The 13,570-nt window shown below is 44.9% G+C and overlaps 1 protein-coding gene across 5 annotated transcripts in view; it reads right to left on the reverse strand.

Moving 5' to 3' along the window:
• The window catches only part of IKZF3 (IKAROS family zinc finger 3), a 64,446-nt gene that overhangs the window by 37,413 nt on the left and 13,463 nt on the right, over nucleotides 1-13,570 (reverse strand). For all 5 annotated transcript variants that reach the window (XM_081886346.1, XM_081886345.1, XM_081886344.1 and 2 more), the window contains one exon: nucleotides 12,707-12,820. In XM_081886346.1, coding sequence (XP_081742472.1) covers nucleotides 12,707-12,820 — 114 coding nt within the window. The remainder of the gene's footprint in view (nucleotides 1-12,706; nucleotides 12,821-13,570) is intronic.

Here is a 13,570-nt window from a genome sequence, read left to right on the forward strand (position 1 = left end):
AGAGAGATAGAGATGAAGGGAGGGCAGAGAAGAGAAACTACAACATGAAGATGGATTCATTCAAGATCCAGCAACTCAAGAGATGGCTCCCAGGTAAGATCAGAGGTGTCAGGAGTATTTCATTTTTAGCATCACTGTTTCCTTGATGCTTAATTCTAATATTTCTTCCACCCACTGAGCAATCCATATCTCTGTCTTATAAGCTGTCATTCTGGAGCCACTTCTGGGCTCACCTGAGGCCAGGAAGTGTTCTGGATTTCTGAGCAGCTGCAGGAGCAAGAAAACACTCAGCTCAATGAACTGTTTGAAACTCCAAAGGCAGCTGCTTTTGGCATTAGAGTCACCTCTGATTGATAGTCTTTAAGCAGCAACCCATTGTACACAACCTTGCAATACCACCTGGGTCGAAGGGATGGAGGCTACTTCTGTGTGCTGGCTTTTCATCACATGGCCCTAAAAATAGTGGGGGAAGGCTCCACCGAGCACTTCAGAATTAGGTCTCTTTGAGTCTTGTTTGTTTTAACTAGAGGACATCTAGAACCAAAATGATCCAGGCACCAGGAATGGAATTTGCTATTTATCACAGGGACGAGGGCCAGATTTAGGTTTGATGCTACTGAAGGTTATGGGACCCTTTATATGTCCAGCTGTCCTTTGTCAACAACAAATTGTCACTGTTTTTTTGTGTTGAATATATGCCATATGGTAATTTATAGACCTAATAGGAGCCTACACAAAACAAAACACTGGTGTAGGTTTTATTTTATTTGTTTTTTATCTTATATTTTGGAAATCCAGGTTTTTTCCTTTAATTTTTTGGGGGGAGAGTGGGGCCCTAAGATATAGCCTGTTTAGCTTATACATAAATCCGGCACTGACAGGCATGGACCAATAGGAGTGTTGGTGGGAGTATGTGTATGGTACTTAACTCTTTCTCTGCCAGATATTGTTCCATTCCAAAATCACCTCAAGGTGCCTGCTTCCCCTCTCAGGGCTGATCCATGTGAACCCTGAAGAAGGAAAATCAACTTGTGGGCAGGATCTGAGCCAGAATAGTCAACAGGGAAAGCCCTCCCTCCCACCTTCTCCTGAGACTGCTTGTCATTTTTTCTTTTTTTAAAGCCTCAACACTAAGACTTCATTAAACACATTTGTTTATAATGGATGAGTTGCCCTGAAACGCCTCATGCTTCATTTAAAAACAGCATCACGCTGTAGCTGTAAAGATAATATTTCTGTAGGTAGGGGAAAGCCCGTTTCTTGCTCTATGGCCAGCAGAATGAATTAAGCAAAAAATTGTAAACGATGCAGAATTACACGAAATAAGTCGTGCAAATTCAATTTACATAATATATACATGAGCACAGTTCAACTTCTCTATGAAATGAAATTTAATTTGCCCCCCAGCGAAGAGTTACACGTAGCCCTTCCCATTGCATTCAAGTCTTTGAAAAGCTATGGGGAGTCTATGCAACTGGGACCTGAAAAAAAAAAAATAAATACTGCAATGTAAAGTCTGTCTGTTCAGGTTCCCAATCATTGCATTTCTTTCCCTCCCAGTTTTCCATTCCCCTCCCTCTCGTTCTGTGCCCACTGAACACGTTCGGTCCTCATTGGACTGCTTTGGATTTTTGAGAAACCTGCCTAGAACACAAATCATGGTGGAAGCTCCATAAATAGGTCATCTGGAGAAGCCCGTAGAATCTATTGGCTCATAGGATCATTTCCACATAAGGCAGGTATGGAGAAGCTGTGGACCTCTAGATGTTGCTGAACTATAGTTCCTATCAGGCCCACCAAGGCTTACCAATGGCCAAGGATGATGGGAATTGTAGTTCAGCAGCATCTGGAGGGCCAAAGGATCTGTGCTTAAGAGTTGCACGTGGCCACTACCAGAGAACTGACTACTTTGGAAGCAGCTGGGAGTATGACGCAGTGCATCCATCACCACAACTGTCTTGAAACAAACATAGGAAGCAAAATCCTGTGCATGTTTACTTGCTGGTAAGTTCCACTGTGTTCATTCAGTAGGGCACACTCCCATGTAAGTGGAAATAGGATCATAGTCTTAGTAACAATTGTGGAGTTTACCATTCATTGCCTTTCTGTAGCAGATGAAATTTGAGGGACTCCATAATAAATGCACATGCAGGACAGCTGGTAAGTTGAGCTTGCTGAAGAACTCTTGGGTGGCCAGGAGTGGACTTTTGCATTAAATGATCATTTAATACAAAGAGCCAGTCCTGGCCACCCAAGCTTTCTTCATTTCAGCAGCCCAGTTTAGATGGAAACATTTTCTTCTTCCTATCATTGAGCAACTAGGAGTCAGAACAGGGGGCGGCAACCTAAGGCCGTTTAACCGGCCCATGGACCCCCAGCGCGGAGCAGAGCGGGGACTGCTTTCCGCGATGCTGGCTGGCTTCCCATTGGCTGCAGGAAGCTCCTGCAGCCAATGGGAAGCTGTGCACGCCTCCTCCGCACCAGAAGGAGCACCAGAAATAGTGTTTGCGTGTGTGTGTGCGCGCGCGCGCGCACCTCAGCCCACCAAGGCATCTGCAGGACTATGAACTGGCCCAAGCCACAAAAACTTTGCCGACCCCTGAGTCAGAAAGTCTTTGCCAGTGTACTGCAGACCACACAGAGATCTACCAGTAGATCCCGAACTATCTTCTGTCTGCCCCCAGCTCTATGGTTTGAGAAAAGTAGTGTGGGGAGTGAATGTATCAACTTCTGAAGATATGCTTTGATTGCAGAATATGGTTTCAGACATCCTCACTGGATATGCACAGTGACTACCTCTTGAGGTTTTTGTATGGGTAGAGTTTACTAATCGTAAACTCTTGAGGAGCATCTGCATGTGTGGGGCCAAAGGAGAAGGATCTTGGCAGTTGGACGAAACCAGTCAAGGAGAAACAAGTTTTTGCAGCTGGCTGATAAGAAGGAGCCTTGAGGGGGAAAAGGCTAAGCTGTTGGTTTTTGGAAACCATACAGACCAGCACTGGGCACCTGGGTGCTTGCCTTCCTCCCAGTTTGCACAATGCAAATAAGTAGATGTCCTAAATAAGGGTGGGGAAATCTGCCAGTTTCTGTTTCTCTGGTTTCTAGTTTCTCCAATGTTTAGTTCTTTTCTCCACATTTCCACATCACTCCTCGGGAGAAGTCATCGGCATTTTGCTATGAATTTATCTGAGCGTGCACACATTTGTATAGATATTTTTGCAAAGCAATTTCCCCTATAGTAACACATTTCTGTATATTGTTTTCACTAATATACGCATTTTAATGATGTTTTATCCCCAGCATATGCATTTTTGCAAACATTTCTTGGCTGATGAACTGCATGTGCAAAAACATCAGAGAAGTGCAAATTTCAAAAAGTGGCTCTGTTTGGATTGTACTGTTTTGGAAATGGCAAATTAGATAGGTTTGCCTTTAAATGCGAACTGAATACCCTGGCATCCCTAGTTACAAAATCACACTACATAAGTCCATGGCACTCTCCACTCCCAAGGAAACTGACTGTGCAAAAGGCTGACCCAGGTTGGGGAAGTGGAGACATGAACAATACAACTCACCTGCTTTGGGAATTCTGCCTGTGGGAACCTCTTTGCAAGAGTCTTACTGAAAATTCCTCCTAAAGAAAAATACCCGCCTTTTGCTTTTCCTTCAGGCCATCTGCCTCTGCCTAGTGCATCTCTCTGCCCCTGATTCACTTTTGATAAGGAACTGAAAGGATGCACCTGAGCCCTTCTGACTGAAGCCCCGGCCATGCTCTAGTGCTCAAAGGTTCCCCCGAGCAAAAGCTTGAGCGATTTTTCAGTTTGCATGTAGGTGCTTTCTAAAAAAGCACGACGGGAAACATGCGGACCAACATGCAGAAGGTGCAGAAAGCAGAAGCTGTGAGAAAAGAGCAGTTCGGTGACAAACCCTGTCTTCACTGGCAGGAGGTAAAGGGAAAAGAGAATAGCTCAGCCTTGCTCAGTGAGGCTTATATTTGTCTTGAAAAAGCGACTCAATTTGAAAACCTTTCACTTGCACTTGGCTATGAGTTAAGGCAGGCATGTCCAAAGTTCGTTTTCGAGGCCTAATCTGTCAGTTGGTTTAATCTGGCCTCCAGGTTAAATCCCTGAAAAAAAGTTCAACAACGTTTGGAAAAAAGTCCTTAAAAAGCTCAACAACCTTCAACCCTAAAAAAAAGTCAACAACTTTGGTCGGCCCTCAAGCATGTTCACTTCATCAAATCTGGCCCTCTTTGAAAAAAGTTTGGGCACCCCTGTTAAGCTCACCAGGAGAGCTTTGCCTATTGAGAATTCTGAATATCCCCTCCCCAGCAGGCCAAGGAAGCTGGAGGGGACAGAAACCACGGCCTTACCTACATATTAATTTACTTGGTGAGAAGTGTCACACAATTCAACAGGATTTACTTCTGTATAGACAAAGGGACACTGGAAGCTGCTTTATTCTATGTCAAACCACTGGTCCTAGCTCAGTGTTGTCTACACCAGGGGTAACAAAGCGGTGCCCTCCAGGCGTTGCTGGACTCTGTATCCCATCATTCTCAGCAAACACAACCAGGGATGGTAGGAGTTGGAATCTAACAGCATCTGCAATGCACCATGTTAGCTACTCCAGTCTACACTGACTGGCAGCAGGCAAGGGATTCTCCTGACTCTACCTGCAGATGCTTGGGACTGAAGCTGGGGTATTCTGCATGCAAAGCAGATACTCTACTGCTGAGCTACAGCCCTTCCCAGTGCAGAGGATTGCATTGTGAGGCTGCAATTCTGAGCACACTTAAATGGTGGCAGTGGCGTAGCGTGGGGGTGCAGAGGGGGCCGGCCGCACCGGGCGCAACATCTGGGGGTTACGGTTAGGGGGCGCAAATCCACGGGTTAGGGGGCGCAAATTACTTGCCTTGCCCCGGGTGCTGACAACCCACGCTATGCCACTGAATGGTGGTGAGTCCTATTGGAATCAGAGAGCCTTGCTGTCAAATAGATGTGTTTAAAATTGCACCAACAAAGACAGAGGAACTGCTGCCTGCCTTTCTCTTTCTCTCACCACCTCTCTTCTTAATAGCTACTTGTATCTGCTCCTCACCTTTCCAACTTCCATTTTTTAACAAAAGTCACCACGATGGTTCTGTCTCATTCCGTTTATATCTGGACAACAACATCCATCATTCCTAACCAGCACAGTCAGGGATGATGGGAGTCAGTGCCGTAGCTATGGGGGGGGGGGTATCCAATTTTTTGCCTCAGGTGAAACCTCCAGAGGAGCACCCTTGAGGCTCCCAGCCTGTGTACAAAGATGTGTGGGGTGGGTCTTTGACCCGGGTGAAATAAAGCCTTGTTTTGCCCCTGCTGGGAACTGGGATTCAGCAACAGCTAGGGATTCGTGGTTGGTCAAAGGCTTTGAAGGCATCACAGCATTTACACACTGAGACCACAATCTAGAGCAGTGTTTTTCAACCACTGTTCCGTGGCACACTAGTGTGCCTCGAGATGTTACCTGGTGTGCCGTGGGAAAAATCGAAAAATTTAAAAAATTAAAAAATGAAGTATTTTATAATTTTTCATATTTCTGTTTACTTACTATTTCATAATAAAGTAATTATGAAATACTCTCATTGTGTTTATTTGATTCCTATTCAAGAGAATTACTTTATATATAGTCAATATAGGCACAGAGTTAAATTTTTTAACATTTTCTAATGGTGGTGTGCCTTGTGATTTTTTTCATGAAACAAGTGTGCCTTTGCCCAAAAAAGGTTGAAAAACACTGATCTAGAGAACTAAATTTCCTCCCTCAGCCCACTCCATCCACAGGAGACAGGCTGAAAAAAATGGAGGGGAATGTGGCACCACTGGCCACCTTTCTACAGCTGGTTAAGAATCTCTGTTTGACTCATCACTCCTCAGCATGAATCGTTCAAGTTGTTCCCACTCCCAAATCCTGGGTAAAACCAGTCACTGAAAAGGAGGGAAGATGAACAATGGAGGAAGGCCGCCAATGGTTCTGTGACCCCATCCAACTGTCCCTGCCTGCTAGGGTGTACATGTGGCTGTGGAGGGGAGGCTTAAAGTTAGGATTTGCAACCATCAGAGCCTTTCACATGAGGAAGGCCTTTCACACGAGGAAGAGCCTTGCCACATGCTCAGGGCTGATTCATACACTGGTAGAGCAAGGCAGAAGCCGCTTCTCCGGGGTCCCTTCCCACTCCACTCCACGCTAATGTCAGCGTTTGAAAAACCGTGTCATTCCTTCCACCCATGGAGCTCTGACACATAACTGTTACGGGTGGAGCAGTGTAGGAAGAAAAAAAACCAGAGGAAAACGTTACCTATGCTGTTGTGACAAGAGTGTGACTCAGGCCCCCGTCTTGTTCATGCCCCCTCAAGCTTTCCCCAAGGCAAAGGGTACATCCACACTAGGGGTGGGTGGTTGATGTGTAATTCCCACTCTTCGTCCCATGAGGGGAAATTGACATGATGGAAGATGGGGCACATGTTGAAGGGAGGGAAGTTATGAGGCTTACTATGAGAGAGAACAATGAGTGGGCAGTACTAACAGTGAGTGGGCAATTGCCAATTCATTTCCGAGCACAATTCAAGGTGTTTAAAACCCTAAACAGAGTAAGACCCAAATACCTGAAAGATCGCTTCCTTCCCTATAGACTTTCTTGGGTGTTAAGATCAGCAGATTAGTCATTCTGTCACCCTCAGAAATTTAGCCAGGGTAGTCTAGGAGAGGGAGTCCTTTATGTCAGCTCCTAGGTCAGAGTTTTTCATGTTGGCGACACACTTTTTAGACGTGCAAGATTTCACGACACAGTAATTCAGTTTTACTAGCAGACCAGAGGTTAAATGAACCTATTTCCAGCCCTGAGAGGAGCACAACACACCCAAAAACTGCAGCTGACACACTAATATGTCGCAACACACAGTTTGGAAAGCTCTGTCCTAGGTTGCAGAATTCCCTCAGTTTCCATCATATGCTGAAGACAGACCTCCTTACCCTGGCTTTTGACACCTGATATATGTATTTTCAGAACTTACCCGATTCCTGTAATATAATTTGTTTTGACTGTTTTTAATTCTGAATTTTAAATTGTTGTAACCTACCCTTGGACCTCCTGGTGAACTGTGGGTGATAAATTGATTAACAACAACAACAAAAACAGAAACATGGGTTAAGAGGGGATGACTTTGGATCTTGTCTTGTTTTTCATTTAAATAACTAATTTCTAGGGTGATGCCTCAATGAACCCAGACAGGCGGTGAACACCTGGTGGAAATTTCACTTACTAAAAATACCAACCAAACTTTCCGAATTCCTTGGCAAGGATGAAGGCTTATTGTCAAAAAGCTGGCCTCTCTTAAAAGAAAATAAAAAACAGGGGAGGGACAAAATAAGAAATAAGCAAACTAGCTGGGGGCGGGATTAAAGAAAAGATATTCAAATATTGAGAACTCATGCTTCCATTGTGGGAGGTCTGAAGTAAGGATGGGGAAGAAACCCAGTTCAGTTCGCTCTGAAAAGGCAAATCTACCCAATTCGCACTTCCTGAAGCAATACGTGAACTGAAACAAAGTCATTCTTCGAAATGGGTACTTTTACAGCGTGCGCAGAATGCATATATAATATTTAAAGAATGTTAAAATTGCATTGTATTAGGCAAAGCTTCATACATCAATGTGCGTATGAGCAGAATCCCACATTAAATGCTGATAAATCTTCATGAGAACTTTTTTTAAAAAAAATAAAAAATAAGAACTTGCAAGTAATGGGGGAACATGGAGAACTCAGCTTAATGTTTGAAAAATGAAAAACTGAGAAGAACAGCCTAGTTTGAAGGTGCCGGAAGCGATTTTGTCTCAGAAAATGCGACCTATACTTGCAATGGTTTTCAAATTCTGCACCCTCGGAGAATCTATTCCAGATGAAGCTGTCTGCTGACGAATCCTTGAACGCCGTGGAGGGTTCTGGGCCACGTTCTCAGCACAGGTGGGGTTAAGGCATCCCAGGCCACTGGGACTAATTGCTGCCACACAAGAATCCCAAATGTACTCCAGAATATCCCCAGGCACTTTGAAATATAAATGGTGCTGGTAGTGGCAGCAGCAGCTGTTAAGCTACCTTCCATAGAAATTTGTCTCCCATTACTAGATCTGTTGGTGAGGTTCTTTGATAAGCCTATGAGGAACCCTAGGAGTCTCGGAAATGCAGCTTGAAAAACACAGCACAAGCCTATTAATACCATCAGTACTTCCATCCAAAGAACCCTGGGAATTATTCTAGGTGGAAAAGTTAGGGAACTCTAATAAAGAGTGCATGGAGAGTGTCTGGAGCTCTGTGTCTACCTTCTTCCATCTCCAGCTTCTCTTTATACAATACATTAATCCCAGGTAACAGAGCTGGGAAGGACTTCTGCATGAGACTTTGGAAATCTGCTGCTCATCGTAATAGACAATACAGTGGTACCTTGGGTTAAGTACTTAATTCATTCCGGAGGTCCGTTCTTAACCTGAAACTGTTCTTAACCTGAAGCACCACTTTAGCTAATGGGGCCTCCTGCTGCTGCCGCGCCACCGCTGCACGATTTCTGTTCTCATTGTGAAGCAAAGTTCTTAACTTGAGGTATTATTTCTGGGTTAGCGGAGTCTGTAACCTGAAGCGTCTGTAACCCAAGGTACTACTGTATGGGCTAGACTGGGCTAGCATAATGCAGCTTCCCAAATTCTGATGTCTCACCTTCTTTAAGGGCCACACTTCAGCGTTTACAAAGTAACAAAAATTGGGCAAAATTCATTAAACAAATCTCTCTCTCTCTCTCTCTCTCTCTCTCTCTCTCTCTCTCTCTCTCTCTCTCTCTCCTGCCCCAAGACCCCACTGTGAAAGGAGGGAATTTAAAGTGCTTGGAGACAGCTGCCTTTTTGGGGAGCTCATATTATTCTATAAACAGCCTATATACATGGGCAAAGAGTTAATGCGCTGCATATTTTACCCATGTCATAACAACTCCTAGGCACGTTAGTTAATAAAACAAAGGAAGAAAACACAGAGAATTCACAGAGCTCTGCCTGACTTGTGAGTTTCAAATCAGAAACCACAATCAAAGGAAGACGGTGCCAATACAGTAAGTTTCAAGTTCCACAGCCGTGTGTGTTTTTGAAATCCTTTATGAAATCCCCTGTTAAATGAGCCTCTGCAAAAAAGGACTTGCTGAAGTTGCTAGATACGCTTCTCCCCCTCCCAATTTTGTCCCACCAGCAGGACGAGGCAAGAGATGTGATATTCTGATAATAATAAAAAACACAGCACTTCCTTTTCTAGCACAGCCACACGTCTAAGGTGACGGCAGCTGGAACCTCAACCAAGAGAACTTTGGGCAGATGCTCCCATTTTGCTCCTGCCTTTTCTCTTGCTCTTTTCACAGACACCCATAAAACAAAACCGCAGCACGCCTACTGGCTTAAAGGTCCAAGGTATCTTGCCCACGCACCTTTCCCTATTTTGCACAAACACAAACAAACTAACTTACAGCACTGACAAACCTCTAATTCAGGAGTTCATAACTTCACTAGCCGGGAATCCAAATTTGAAAATGGGACATACCTATACATGCAAATAGATATAGGAGGTAAGGAGTTCCTGAACTCTGTGGCTTAAAAGCTCCCAGAGAGTAAAATTTCCAGTGGCGGCTGTGATGGAAAAGAGAACAAGGACTCCTGTACCTTTAATAGTTGTGCAGAAGAGTGGTTTTTAGCTGGGATAGATAAACTTGTCTTTGCTGGCACAAGGAAAGCACAAGACCAGTAATAATGCTGTGATAAAAGTTCAGAAGTGTGTGGAAGATCAGGGGTCATCCCATGACAAAGTTCAGAAGCGGCAGTTCTTTTTCAGAAATGAACCATTTGGGCCCTTGTGAAAGTACCCACCTGCTCCCGTGAGCAGGCCATGGACACAGCAGTTGATTGTAGACTCTGTGCTGCTCCTATGGCACCCACACAACATTGCCCTGGTCAAAATGCCTTCACGTCTTTCCCTCCCCCCCCCCCCATTTAATCCAGAATTGCTGTTCCTGCATGTGTGAACATCACTGGGCACGGTTAACTGTTGTGGGAATGCACTCCCAATTCTGTGCACTGCTAAATGCCCAAGAGCACATTTATATAAAATATGGGTTGGCCTTTTGTTCCCGATAGTATATTCTATTAAACAAAACAGAACTTTTATTCCCTTTTTAGCTCAAACCCTATTTCTGGTAAGGCAGGTGATGTCACTCGGAGCCACTGCCATGGGAGGACTTAAAGGGGAAGTTCACGATCTTCCTGATTATCTCCTTAGCCGCTTATCTCTGCACTTGGTGCAGACAGTTGCAGTCCTGCTAACTCCACAGATACAACAGAGATAAAGGCAACGTTTCCGGACTAACTTCTGTTAGTGCAAAAGAAAAAAAGAAAAATAAAGGTTTGTCTGGTATTGGCAATTGCTAATAGGCTGCACTGAGAAGGTGTGGGACAGTGGCAGGTCATATATGTTCCCCCCTCTGTCAAGTTAAGGTAAAGGTAAAGGACCCCTTGAAGGTTAAGTCCAGTCAAATATGACTATGGGGTTGCAGTGCTCATCTTGCTTTCAGCGTTTGTCCGCAGACAACCTTCTGGGTCGTGTGGCCAGCATGACTAGACTGCTTCTGGCACAACAGAACACCGTGACGGAAACCAGCACGCACAAAAACGCCGTTTACCTTCCCGCCATAGTGGTACCTATTTATCTACTTGAACTGACGTGCTTTCAAACTGCTAGGTTGTCTGTCAAGACAGAAAGAAGGACAGACCTCCTGCGGTCCATGTGGCTGTAAGAGGCTCGCAGAAGCAGGATTTCAGCAGCTGCAGCTTATCATGTGCAATGGTGAGAAAAGCAACATTTGTTGAACTCCCTTTTTTATATAGCTACCCTGGGCGAGTTCTCACTCGACTGGTGCCTAGGCTGTATCACTTCCACAGGAAAAAGGCTAGGCTAGAATTCTGCTCCTCAAAGGGCAACTTTTCTGTCGTGTTAGCACTCTGCTACCACTCACAGCCAAAAGTGATGCAGTCCAGGCAGACAGAATTAGGCTTATGTCTCAGAGGTGGCCCAATACATTTTGGTGCACCCCCTCCCACTTGGTTAGCAGCTCAATGGCAGAGTTTGCACGCAAAAGGTCCCAGGTTCAGTCCTCAGCATCTCCAGGTAGGGATGGGAAATGCTCCTGTCTGAAAGACTGAGAGCCTCTGCCAGTCAGACAATACCAAGCGAGATGAACCAACAGTCTGACTTAGTACATAGCTGCTTCCTGTGATGTTCTCTTCCTCTGAAGCCATAGTGAAGTTAATGGGAACTCTGCAAGGACAAATTGGATTGACTTCCATGACTCCGAATTCTGTCTCATTTTGCCACCCCGTTTCTTCATCTTAAAGGTAAAGGTAAAGGGACCCCTGACCATTAGGTCCAGTCGTGGCCGACTCTGGGGTTGCGGCGCTCATCTCACTTTATTGGCCGAGGGAGCCGGCGTACAGCTTCCGGGTCATGTGGCCAGCATGACTAAGCCGCTTCTGGCGAACCAGAGCAGTGCATAGAAACACTGTTTACCTTCCCGCCTGAGCAGTACCTATTTATCTACTTGCACTTTGACGTGCTTTCGAACTGCTGGGTTGGCAGGAGCTGGGACCGAACAATGGGAGCTCACCCTGTCGCAGGGATTCGAACCGCCGACCTTGTGATCGGCAAGTCCTAGGCTCTTACGTGGTGACAAAGCTCCGTCTACCTTGTTTTCCTGTCTCTGTGTTGTTGTACCCATAATGCCTTCTTGATTCTGCCCACTTGATCCTTCCCTCACTTTTTTTTTGCTGTGGGGGAGAAATCTGATTAGGAACTTAACCCACCACCCAGACCCTAGAATGAAACTTTTTCTAGAATGCCTTTGGCTGTGGAAGACTCAGTAATACATATCCCATAAACTTCAGCGCCGGGGTGGGGCTCTTGGTTTTGAAGTCTGATCTAGAGGTGAGAGAACTCTGAGACTGTACCTGTGCCCACCTCCTTCTCTCCCCTCCCCCACACCATCACCCAAGTGGCAGAGAGGAGAGAGACAGCAGATCCCAGCAGATACAGAAAGGAAAGAGAGAAAGGAGCTGACACTTTCAAAATGGTTCCCAAGGATGTCAAGGAATTTTGAAGGTTAGTTGGCTTCATTTTTTTAGTTGGCTCAATAAACTCAAGGATAAATGTTCAGCTACTATTCCCATCATCTGTGAACCTATGGCCATGCATGACAGGGATGATGGGAGTTGGAGTCTAAGAAAACATCTGCTTCTTCCTGAATTACCGTATTTTTTGCTCTATAAGACTCACTTTTTCCCTCTTAAAAAGTAAGGGGAAATGTGTGTGTGTCTTATGGGGCGAATGCAGGCTGCGCAGCTATCCCAGAAGCCAGAACAGCAAGAGGGATTGCTGCTTTTACTGCGCAGCGATCCCTCTTGCTGTTCTGGCTTCTGAGATTCAGAATATATATTTTTTTTTCTTGCTTTCCTCCGCCAAAAACTAGGTGCGTCTTGTAGTCTGGTGCGTCTTATAGAGCGAAAAATACGGTACCTATATTATTAATGGCAATTCTAGGTGGTATATGTTGTTTTAGTAGCTTTAATTCCAGTTTCCACTTTACCTTCTCTCCCTTCTCCATTAGTCAACTGATATTCCTTTGAGTCTTCACTGTTGTCCATGTTTTCAATTTCATGGGATATGTTAGAATTGCCATCAGTCAAAACATCTGGAACATCTAGAAGGAGTTTTTAAAATATATTCATATATACGTGACTGAATTATAATGACGGTGAATCATTTAGACAGCAATTCAAATGTGCTTTAATACATTTTAGCTCATTGAGTAACAACGAAAGATGCTCTCAATGCTTGCATTTTACAGATTAGGGAAATTGAGACTGAGCAAGATGAAGGCCACCTTAACAAGACTCTGTAAAGATGAGCTGAAATCTGAACTCTGGTTATAAACCCAGCATGCAAAGCATTAGTAATATAGTTCAAATGCACTAGCATCAAATCATTAAAAACCTTCAAATTTTCAGGCATCAGTCTTGTGGGCTAAAGGCCGCATTGCAGACACGTAAGTATCCAACTTAATGTTAGACATCTTGGATCAAGTCTCTCGTTACATACCGTATTGGCCTGAATATAAGCCTCACTTTCCCCCAAAGTGCAGCTTATATTCACAACCTTACGGTATGCAGCCAGGAGTGGGGGGCAAACAGCGCCAGGAGAGCAGCAAAGCAGCGCCCACCCCATGCGCAGTCCCCCATCCTCTTCCCCAAGGCCAGGGAGAGAGCGGGGAAGGGGAAAGGCCACCGGCAACACAGCACGGCTCCCCCCTTGCTGCCCAGTATGCAGCCAGGAGCAGCAAGGAATGGAGCGGCTTATATTCAGGTATTTTTTCTTTCCTCCCCCCCTTCAATTTTAAAGGTGCGGCTTATATTTGGGTGTGGCTTATATTTGGGTGAGGCTTATATTTGGG

Source organism: Podarcis melisellensis (genome assembly GCF_964234715.1).
Source record: "Podarcis melisellensis genome assembly, chromosome: 13".
In the NCBI taxonomy this organism is placed as follows: domain Eukaryota; kingdom Metazoa; phylum Chordata; class Lepidosauria; order Squamata; family Lacertidae; genus Podarcis; species Podarcis melisellensis.